This window comes from Branchiostoma belcheri, unplaced genomic scaffold (genome assembly GCF_001625305.1).
Source record: "Branchiostoma belcheri isolate BF01 breed outbred unplaced genomic scaffold, Haploidv18h27 scaffold64, whole genome shotgun sequence".
Taxonomy (NCBI): domain Eukaryota; kingdom Metazoa; phylum Chordata; class Leptocardii; order Amphioxiformes; family Branchiostomatidae; genus Branchiostoma; species Branchiostoma belcheri.
In genome coordinates this window covers 1,142,463-1,153,780 of record NW_017804287.1, presented here as the reverse complement: position 1 = coordinate 1,153,780, position 11,318 = coordinate 1,142,463, and the positions used below count along the sequence as shown (strand labels likewise).

At 37.5% G+C, this 11,318-nt stretch overlaps 1 protein-coding gene across 5 annotated transcripts; it reads right to left on the bottom strand.

Annotated features, from left to right (window-relative positions):
• Positions 1-470: 470 nt before the first annotated feature.
• Positions 471-11,167, bottom strand: LOC109483356 (transmembrane protein 104-like). 5 transcript variants are annotated; one of them, XM_019786349.1, is made up of 11 exons: positions 10,971-11,167; positions 9,952-10,073; positions 9,274-9,430; positions 8,074-8,118; positions 6,709-6,796; positions 6,120-6,172; positions 5,912-5,942; positions 5,396-5,495; positions 4,772-4,883; positions 4,351-4,444; positions 471-4,069 (listed from the first exon to the last, which is right to left on the bottom strand). In XM_019786349.1, exons 1-11 carry the CDS (start codon positions 11,013-11,015, stop codon positions 3,309-3,311), a joined length of 1,608 nt encoding a protein of 535 aa, XP_019641908.1. In that variant the 5' UTR covers positions 11,016-11,167; the 3' UTR covers positions 471-3,308. The 5 variants fall into 5 exon arrangements, with proteins under 5 accessions (XP_019641908.1, XP_019641909.1, XP_019641911.1 ...); XM_019786350.1 differs by having other exon boundaries at positions 9,286-9,430; XM_019786352.1 differs by having other exon boundaries at positions 9,346-9,430.
• Positions 11,168-11,318: the final 151 nt, after the last annotated feature.

Sequence of the window (11,318 nt, the reverse complement as noted above, 5' to 3'; positions counted from 1 at the left end):
GAATCAAACAGACCACCAGCCGGTCGTCCCGACTCTGGTATGCTTACATAACGGTGTAATCCTGTTTCCCCGTCTTTACCGACTAGTCACGGGTCAGGCGTCATACATAAACACAGGCGGCCCGCTACTTGTTATTCTTCCAGTGGAGTGGACCGTCAGGTTGCGTTACACGGGCGGGCGCACCCCTGGTTAACACCGCCGCGTGCGCCGCTCACGGGTCGCGGGAACACCACCCCGGCAATCAATAATGGATAAACGGGGAAACAATGCAGCTGGTATGATGTTGGACAAGTTCAGGGTCACCCATTGTACTTGGACGCTAACAAGAAACGGAGAAATGCCCTCTCATCAATATCTACCTCATTAATATGCACATCATACATGCCGTAAATGTGCAAATATCCCCCTTAAACCGTACACACAAATAGTACATAAGAAATTACAAAATTCATTATCAGTGCTATTTTTCATTTGCTTTATTCCAAATATTATTTTACCTCATAACAAAGCATACCTCGCTCCCAGAGTTTCCCAACAGCAATATACATTTTGTGATTAGAAATATAACGACAAAAAGGCACAACTTTGCACATATCTGGACAGGTTTGATAAAATGTAACAGACACTGACTGCATTATGCACTAGTAGTATACAGAGCTTTAGAATTCTCAATTGCGAAATAACTTTCTGAAATGTTACAATTAATAGCAACATATCGTTACAAAAATACTTTATGATATGAACGTGTTTTTATGTGCATTGCTGTACAACATTTTACTTGATTTTGATATACAAGTATGTATTTGCACAATTGCAAACAAGAGTCATGACCATTGTTAATATACATTTCTATATCAATTGCATTATCATATTATCATGTAGCGTAAGTACCATTTAATAGCATCTATTACTAGAATCCCAGTACCCAATGATATACATGAAGAAAGATTTAAATAATACTTTTAAGTCTAGAGAATTCCACATGAGAGAAAATTTTGTATGTAAACAACATGAGGAATGGTACACATGTACAAACACTTTTGAACATGGCATGTTTGAACTTTCTCCTAAAAGAAGTGGCAGAATGGCTAGTGTGAACAGTTTAAACTACTTATGCTAAGTTTGTTATAACAATCTTAAAATTAATTTTGATGGTGGCAGTGTCATATCAATATGTATAATATATTCATATTTTTGTCCATGTATCAAGTTTTAGCTGCAAGATGACAATGAAAATTTACACCATTCTTTTGACTTATAATCATTGACAAACTCATACAATCTGAAAAGCAGATGATGAAATAGAATTATTATAATAATTTCTAACACGTAACCAGGTAGAAAATGTCACATCCCATCTGCTTGGAGACTGACACTGAAACAGAGGTACATGTTGACATAGAGGTACTGTAGATTTGTATCATTTTTGAGTGGATCTAATTTCACCAAATGAGAGAAGAGGTTTTTGCGGTGTTCTAACCGTAAACAATTGGCTGGCACCAACAAATTTCGCACTTAAAGCCAGTTTGCACAAAAAAAAATGTAGGTGTATAAATTAAGTACTTTTCCCATCATGATATTGAGTTCAAATAACAACCCAAAATAATTTGCTACATACATTGTACATGTTTCTAAAATAAATTAGTATATACACAAAATTGAAAACTGACATATTTCCCGCTAACATAACAGTCAAAAGTGCCCACTCAGGGATCTGATAAAATCTATTTGGATAGGATTTCTGATACTGATTCTGATACAGGATTTCTGTCAATGGAAAATTTATCTAAGGGACCATCAAAATGTGGTCAGGCGGTCCTTATGTAGAGATGGTCCCTAACAATGTACAGGTTTGACTGTATTGTGTATCAACCTGAGAGTAGAATCAAGTGTTCTAGCCAGCATCTGTCTTTCCACCATTTGTCGGAATTTTGCCACTCATGACAGAAATTTTACCCAATCCAAGATTAGCTTTAGTGGAGGAAACAAAATGGAGTGAAAAGACACAGAAAGAGATGTCATTATACTGAACTTTACTTTACACTAAACTTACACTACTTTATACTAAACTTAGTCATCAAAATGCAGGAAATAGCATTTGAGTGGGTGAAGATTTCAAAATTTTCCAGAGGAAGCATGCCTCTGGACCCCCTGCGATTGTCATGCATGCTTTCAGCACTCAATGTGATGTTACTTCAAACAAAATTGAGATGGAAAAAAATCCAGGTTGGCTAGAACACCAGGTGGACACACAGATTCCACAAGATAATTCCATACTGTAATCTCATCAGACAGTAGTTTCACAGAAACCAACTTATAGGGCATGGAATTTCTTACAAACATTTGTTACAGACTTTAAATGATAGAATTATTATACAAAATATGGAGGCATGAACAAGCAAAAATAATATAATGTTAACTTTTCTTTCATATATGGCACACAAAGATATTGTGGCACAAGAATTCTAATAATATATGGATTTTTAAAACATTTCAGAACAATTTTTCCGTTCTTAACAGTTAAGGTAGATGAAATTTAAATAGCCAACATTTTATGTAGGAATATAAATGTACGGAATGATTCAACTTTTTCAAAAAGGGCTACCTGTAACAGTTTTCTCTGCTTTTTCTTGTAGTCGTAGGAATAAAATTTCAATTTTCATTCATTTTCCTGCACTCCTTGCAATGTCTCCTAGCCACATAGCATATTAGCAGAACGTACTGCACCTGTGCATAACCCAGATTTTTTATGGTTTTGCAAGTTGCAGATGATATCTTTTAGGACACAATATTTGTAAACTACAGATGGGATGTCATCCTTAAATACACGAACACGGCCTTAAATTAAACAAGACATTCTTCCAAAGTGCTATATATATACATGTATATGCACAATACATTACAAGTTCTGTGCAGGTGCAGTACATTCTGCTAACATGCTTAGCTACATTTACATTTATTAGCGGCTCATGTAGTTGTATTACACTTTGGCTCTGGCAATGCTGTAATAAAAAGACAAACTGTTGAACATGTTTCCATCACATACACATTGTAACTATTGACACTTAGCATGCTGTAATGCTTCTTGTATTGCCAAGTTCCCCTGTATTGCATATTTAATGTCATCATAGAGCTTTTTGTGCAAATATTGCACATTTTTAGTATTAGAGTGGTTTTCACCTGTTTTTGATGATTCTTTAATTTTTCTCGTTATTTCTGGTAGAGATGCTTTATTACAGTTGTTTTAAAACTTGCTTTGGGGGTTTTCTGAATATTGTCATGGTGGGGTAATGAGAAAACGTCTAGCTCTAGCTCTTCGTCAAAATGTGATTGACAGTTACAAAAATGACGGACAGCGTTCCCCAGATCAAGACAAAATACACCCAAAACGTATGTCTGAATGGAGATGTGTGCTTATTAATAGACCCAGGCCCGAACAGTATTCTCTGCTCTTTTCTTGCCGAATACACCAGAAACGCCGGTATGAGATACTGGATCCCTGCCCCTGCGTACGATCCCGTTACGCCTACCAAGAATTCGAGATCGTCGGTGCCGAAAGCGACCGCTATGGGCGGGACTATGGTCAGAAGCGGGAAGAATATTCTATCGATGATCCACGGGTAAGTGTACCCGTCCCGGTGGAACAGCGTCTTCAGGTTGTTCCGCAGCGTGATCGCGATGATGGGAAAGTTCGTGCTCAGCGTGAAGACGGGAAACAGTCCCAGGAAGTAGCCAATCTCCTTCGCACTGGTGATCGGGTCGCACTTGTCCATGAAGTTGAGGGTGTAGATGTCCTTGATGTCCTTGTTCTTGAAGCAGAAGATTCCGGTGAAGGACAGCACCAGGTAGAAGATGAGGATGACCAGGAAGTCGAAGAAGACGAGAAGCGAGAGGTGCCGCTTGTTCTTGATGGGCGTGACGAGGGAGGGGAGGGAGTGCTGGCACATGAAGGAGTACACGCACACGCCGAAGAGGTTCGGTACGCTGGTGATGGACTCCATCACGGGATGGCCCTCGCCTTTACCGTGGGTTATACGGGTCATCGCGAGGATGATCATAATCGTGAATGCTACAAATTCAAAGGAACAGAATCTGGAATTTGGGACTGTTGAAGCATGCCACCTAGCAGGTTTGGTGGGAACTGCAGAGAAGTGATTGCACCACTTCTTCAATATCACACATACCTACATGTACCAAATACCATCACAACTGAAGCAAATAAACTACATCAAACAAAATATACTATCCACACACAGACATTATTCCACACACAGACATTAATATAATTCATTCCCTCCCACTGACTGAAAACAATACCTCCTTCAAGGAGGTAATAAAGAAGGTACTGACCGACCCATCTCATGAGAGATGTGAGCAGCTGGAGGTACTTGGTTTTCTGCACGTTGAAGAACACAAATGGACCAAGCAGCAAGGAGAAGGCACCCTAAAAACACATCAAGAGATCTGTCAGTCTGTGTTGCTATTGTAGCCTTTTTGCACCAAATTTTGCAAGCTTGGGTTTGTTTACTGTTGTTGTCAACTGTTCTCTACGTTGAAGGGGGTCAACCCTACTTTCTCTAGTTTGTATACTGGGGAGCAGACAGTTGTGACTTTCTTTAGTAGAAAAAAAATGTGGAAATTTCAAAAGTACTTTCATGAGGCCATGTTCGGTATATTTAAGAATTCCTTCCACGGCCAAATGTAATGATAGCATCTGCCTTGTATATAATGTACAATCATGTAAAGAAAATTATGCATGTAAATTTCTTACCAGATACACCCTGTAAGCATTTTGCCTGTTGACTGCAGTGCCCCAGCAGGGTGAGGAGTTGGTGAGGTTGATCTGCTTTGATGGCTTAACGTTACAGGTGATGTTCACTGGGCTGGAACAACAAACATACAACTTTAGTCACAGTACAACAGTACATCATGAAACTTCATACATGTATACACCAACTTATTTTCTCTTTTGTATCTCTGGCATTTCCTGGACTTCGTTATCTTTGAAAAATAAATGTGCATAGCCCGGTGGTTAGTGACTCTGTGCCTCTGGACCAAGAGGTTAGGAGTTCAAATCCCAGCTGTTGCCACTCACCTGACACACACACTACTACAAAGAGTGTCAGTCCTTAGGTCAAATGTCCATTGTATTTGTCCAAAAGAGGTAGGGAAATTTCCCCAGTACAATGAACCTGTAAATACTGTACATAGGGACTGTCTTCTCTGTCATTATCAGGGGAAGAGTAGTTTTCATTGAGTTCAGTTGAGCTAAACTGGCTCGAGATCATTTTCGTGGTCATGAGAGTCGGTTTTCCTGATTTTTTTCCATTTTCCAAACAATGCTGTAACACATATATACTAACATGTATCCACACATTCGACAGATAATACTGACCAAGTGATATCCCTGAGTGACTTGGGCACTGCAGCTGCATAGATGGCCAGGTCTCCGTACAGGTAGATAACAATGCACAGGTAGAACAGGTACCAACCAACTGTCAACAAAAACATATTGTCAACATCCATTAGGAGCATTCCTGTTATTTCAGTTTGTTTGTCTTGTTTGGGCCTTCATTCATGAAAAACTGCTTTTCATTAAGGTCATTATATTAGGGAAGAAGTCAGGGTCAGCAGAATATAACAAACTTTTACCTGAGTTACATGCAAGTATGATATCATCTAGTCCTAGTATATCTATAGACATACATTTGACATTAAGAAATTTTTAATCAATGACATATACAAAATGTATGTGGAAAATCTAAACAAGATTCCAAATACGCATTCAATGTGTTTTCATTGGTTACATACATCTCTTGCTTGTAGATAGTCTGTAAGTGCTGAAATGGCTTACTTATCACACAAATCATGTTTCCTTGGTGAAAGAATAAGAAGACATTGAAATTCTTACTTTTGTTGAAGAACATTGATGCCATTTGACCCTGTAAAAGAAAACACATACATGTATGAAGATTTCTTCTTGATGTCAAGTTACTTTGCAGCAGCCATTAATACATGTACAAATGTACATGTATGCAGGTCAGGTAGGCATAAATACTGCAATACAAGGAACCATCACAAGAGGGCACTGTTTCACATGGATTAGTGGAGAATCTTACCATCTCAACCCTTTCTGTGATGTCATAGAGATCAACTCTTCTCCTTTTGGGATCTGTAAAACAAGATTAAACAAAAGGCCAACGTTCAGTTTTGAAGAAACCTTCAGGATCCAAAGCTAAGCATGTAACTGATGTTTACACATATATATGTATGCTGAGGCTTATATTCAAAAGTCTTTTGATGCTAAAAAAATTCCAAAATGAGATTATTGATTTCTTAAGTTTCAATCTTATATATATAAATGGCTTGAACTTCAGGAATGTACCAACTACTAACCTGTTTCATCCACATCTACATGGAGTAGCAAAAATACAGTCATATTTAGTCTTACAAGTTACAGTGCAGAAAGGTGTAGGGAATACACGTACGATGTACAATGTTGTATTTAGAATTTGGAAAGAGAAGTTAGGAAAACAGACACAATTCAGTACAATTAATTATTGCTCTTTATATTAAGAAACATCAATAACATTGAAACAGGAACCCACCTATTTCTAAAGCTTTGTAAAAGGCATAAACATGTTAATTTGCTACTTGCCACAGCTCCCCCACCCGCCCCCTACTAGATACAAAAGACAAAAACCATACCATTCACAGGAGCTAGAAGGGCCCTTCTCTCTTCTTCTGATTGGTTCTCTTCTTCATCTTCTATCACATCTTCAGTGTGTGCATCATCCTTCAAGTAATCAATGAGAAAGGGAAGAGAGGAAAATTGTAGGCCTTGCAACAACATTGGTGATGTGTCAAAGGCAACTAGAAATCCCTCTCTTCAAACTTTTCCCCCTTTTCTTTATTTGAGCATACAGGAATACACCTTCCATAGTGTATTCATGACATACAATTTATGTACATGGAAATGACCTTTACGTGTTAATGAAGTTAGTTTTGTCTTTACAATTATTATTATTATAATAAAAACTGCTTCCAGTGAGAATACAAAAATTTTGCTGCCAAACTGTCACAAAACCCATGTGAGATTTTGTCTTAAATTTTACATCTTATAAGCTTTTTCATAATAACAATTTCTTTTAGAAAATTTCTGGACCATGTTTTTAGAGGTATTTCTATAAACCAAGAGGAAAAAGATGGAAGTGCTTTCCTGTCACCTTCTTACGAAGTATCCAACATCACCTTTTTATATACCACATGTAAATTAACGTTAATAAGAAGGAACAATTAATATAGAAAATAAAATAAATAAACAGCCTTACAGGGCTGAAAAACACTTGAAAATGAAAATCTGGCAAACAGCAGATGTTGATGTGAAAAAAAATAGAATGCAACATTTTGGTTATCTTAAAGCAAATGCATGGCAATCATTTGAAACATTTTCGTCAAAAACGATGCAAACTGCATATTATTACACTGCTGGTAGCCAGTCAACAGTAAGTAGTTGAGAGCAAACAAGACATGCAAAAATTACCCCAACTTTCATTCAAAGCATTTGCATGTCTCTTAAAGCAATATGTTCCAAGTCTATAATTTGTTCCCTTTCAATGTATATTTCAGATCGACAAAATTCAGTTTGAATTTGTCCATGTAATCGTTTCCTTTTATTATTAATTGCTTTAAAGAAAATTACCCCCCCCCCCCAAAAAAAATCTTAAATGTACAGTGCACATAAAAGGGAACAAAATGAAAGACCAGGGAAAGGTCCAAGAACAGGATGATAAGCTGATTCATAGTTCCAAGTGTGCATGCACTTATGATGCATTGTGGGTAAAAGGTCAGAGTTGATGTCCCATGAGACATAAACAAAACATGTCTGGACACGTATCAACCATGGTCCAGACACAAAGTGTTCACATATTAGTAAATTCCCCTTCATCTTTGACCACCCACACACCAGAACCATGAACTTGCTTATACAGAATAGAGGGAAAGAATTGGGAGTCTACGAGGTTAGAGAAGCCATGCAGAATCATGTACAGCTACAAACTGAGGAAGCGGAACCTTCTTCATTCTTTCATAATACGAGTATGGCGTCCCATGCACCCGCTACATGAAAAAGGAAAACAAGAAAAGTGTAAAAACGATCAACCTTAAAAATCATATCATAAAACCATAATTTGTGATCCCTTCACTTGCATACAGGTGTTAGTCATTTAGAATATGGTGTGCATATATACTGTCAAGCATAAAATTTTAGAAGTGAAAAGAAAAAGGTATTGCCACTGTGGTGTCGCCAAAAAACATACTGCGTTCACTAGACAAACAAGCGTTTAGAGCTACAAAAATTGAAATATGTGTGACATTATGTAGCTTTAATCTGCAATCAGTATATTTTGAGTTTGTCTTATAATTACTAGCCCTTGTAAAATCCTGGTCAGTTTATACCTCTGCTCCAATAGTACTATAGTGACCACCTTATTATATACATGTACTATAATAAGCAGACATAAACTGACCATGACCATACCTTGGCTATTGACTTTCTAAACAAGTAAAAATGTTGGTCAGATTTTCCACAAATAATGATGTTTAACCATTTTTGATCTACATGTAGATCAGAGGGAAAAAAAGACTAAACATCATGACAGACTTGAAAATTTTAGAAGATGATCTGAATTGAATAAATATACATGTAGGAGTACTCAGGTGCCAAGTACCTGTATACATCAGTTGCTTATACTTTTTTGCAACAAACGCATAACGGATTTGAAGTGGGGTCCATGCAAAAATGTGCTCACGAAAATATGTGATTACTGTAGTACTGCCCACAACTATATACACAGATTCTTGGTACCATAATGCTATTCATGCTGACAAACACATGACACATGGACAGAATGCAAAATAGGCTTGCAATGTTTGCTTAATAAATATAATTTTTAAATTACACAAGACTTTAACAAACACAACAAAAAACAGGGCAAATCAGTTTGAAAGTCAGCAATCTTGTCCAGCCCAGCTGCAAGAAATAATAAGTGCTCAAACATGCAAAAATAGATGCTAAAACTTTGAAGAAGGAAGCAGCATGCTATACAACCATATGATTTTGAAATGCGGGAAGTGTCAGTAAAGGGCTCCACACCAGTGGTGCTGCCAAAAACAAAGTTTTGAACATGTGGAAATTGTGCCCTGTGAACACGGCATGAACCAAGCGCCATCCTTTACAAATGGATCTGCCCTGGCAAACGGAAATTGGCGTACGGTATACGGTACTTTTTTGTGGTTGTTCGCAAAGGCGGCATGCAACTTTTCCTCAAAGGTGGCTTTGTGTACCTCGTTCTGTTTCTCTCGTGTCTTCCAGCGCAGCCGAGCATTTGCCACAGACATGGTCTCCACAACAAACGTTGTGGTCATGAAGCTGGAAGGAAAGTTAGTACAATTATTTTCATTATCAATTTATTTATATTACATGAAGGTCATCTGTGTTGGTTACTGTAATCACAGTGTACCATGCTAAAGTTAATTCCAATGCAAGGATCAATTTTTATCAATCGTTGCATATCCATAAAGTTTGTATGTAAGGTCAAGTGTCTGTAACTCTCATGGGTTTACGTTCGGAAGTGACTGGTCATTAATTATCCTGATGAAAGCGACAGTGGTCATTGATAATTTGATCCTTGTTTATCCTTTGTACATGAATTCTTATATCATAGAACCAGCGCAATTTGTTGTTGTTGTTGTCCTTCCTTAATGTCTTATTCTTAAGTAATATATTGCTAGACGTGGTCTCTTTGTGTACAATTTGCATACAGTTGGTTGAATTATGTCTTTATGACATGTTAGATCTCCCACTGTTGTATTTCTGCACATCCATACTTGATCCCTAGTGGGCACTGTTCATGCTGTTCACAGCCAATCAGAAAGAAGAATGCCACGTACCTGAAGAAGCCCAGCAGTATGATGAGCACCAGACTGATCAGCCAGCCAGCAGCGCCGAAGGCTTTAGGCATGGTGAGTGCTCCTGTCCCAACTATCAGGTTAAAGATGTAGATCAGGCCCATCTGTATGATAGTAATTATATAAGCAACTTTAATTCAGCACATTAGTGTGCATGTGCCTAGAGGTCAAAGGCTAGGGCTCAGTCAGGTGTTGATAGTTGTCATCATAAGTCAATCACTGAATCTGAAAACAAACACTGTACACTACAACGGAGGTAATAATAAATTTGAAAGGAATTCAACTTCCTTTACTGCTTTCAAGGGAAGTAATGTCATAATTTGAGGAAGTTGTATTTGAGGAAAGTTACCATACTTTTCCACTAAGTTCCTTTTTCGTATTCACTTGAATTAAGTTGTAAATATTTCTGTAGCCAAGGAGGTTAACCTCCTTGCTGTACATAGCTTAGTCTCAATACAGGAAAAATCTTCTTTTTTTCAATTTGCTACTGTACACTTGTACTTTCAGCATGGAATGGTCAAACGTCGACATTAAGTTTGAAAGATTATATTTACCAGTATTTTGCGATATGTTTTCAGTGGTCTTTTTCTCCTATGGCCAAATGATTTATCTAACATTTATGTTTTTAGTCAAACCCAGTAGTTTTTTCTACTAGTAGTCTCTTAATAGTTATCAGTAGTTATATGTGTACTTATTACCTGTTTTTACACAAATGTTTCTTCTGTTCATGCAATTAGCCTTCGGGCATGAATTTGCAATAAAACTTTCCTATGATAAATTATCAAACTCCAGTGGTGTTTTGTCTGCTTTTTTAAATTCAACTTTACATAGGTGGATGTAAAGCCACAGTTCTGTCAACAAAATTATAACAGGAAACTACATGTACAAGCATTTAATACAGATGGTCATACATTATTCTAAACTAGTCTATCCAGTTTCCCAGAACCCAAAATCTACGGACAAGAAAATTCTTCGAAGATAACCACTTGATTCAAACTCACAAAGGGTGAATACAGCGATCCGGTCTCCGTGATGTCGCCCGCCATGGCTCTCTCGGTCCGTAATGACTTTATCTACGTGTCAGGCGCGTTTAACCTTGACCTTTCTGTCAGGAAAGAGGAGAAAAAGTCGTCCGAAAATAAATCTTTTACGTGGCCGCAAAAAGTCACCTGGTTTCCGCCATCTTGGTTGCGTCATCAATACAGGGCGACAGAACACAACTTGGTATTAAGCAAAATATAACATGTATAATATCCTAGTCCAGCAATATAAAATCACCTAATATTATACAAAAAAAACTTTAAAATGTATAAGGTGTTCTATGACTGCCTGTAAAGTAATATTAAGTT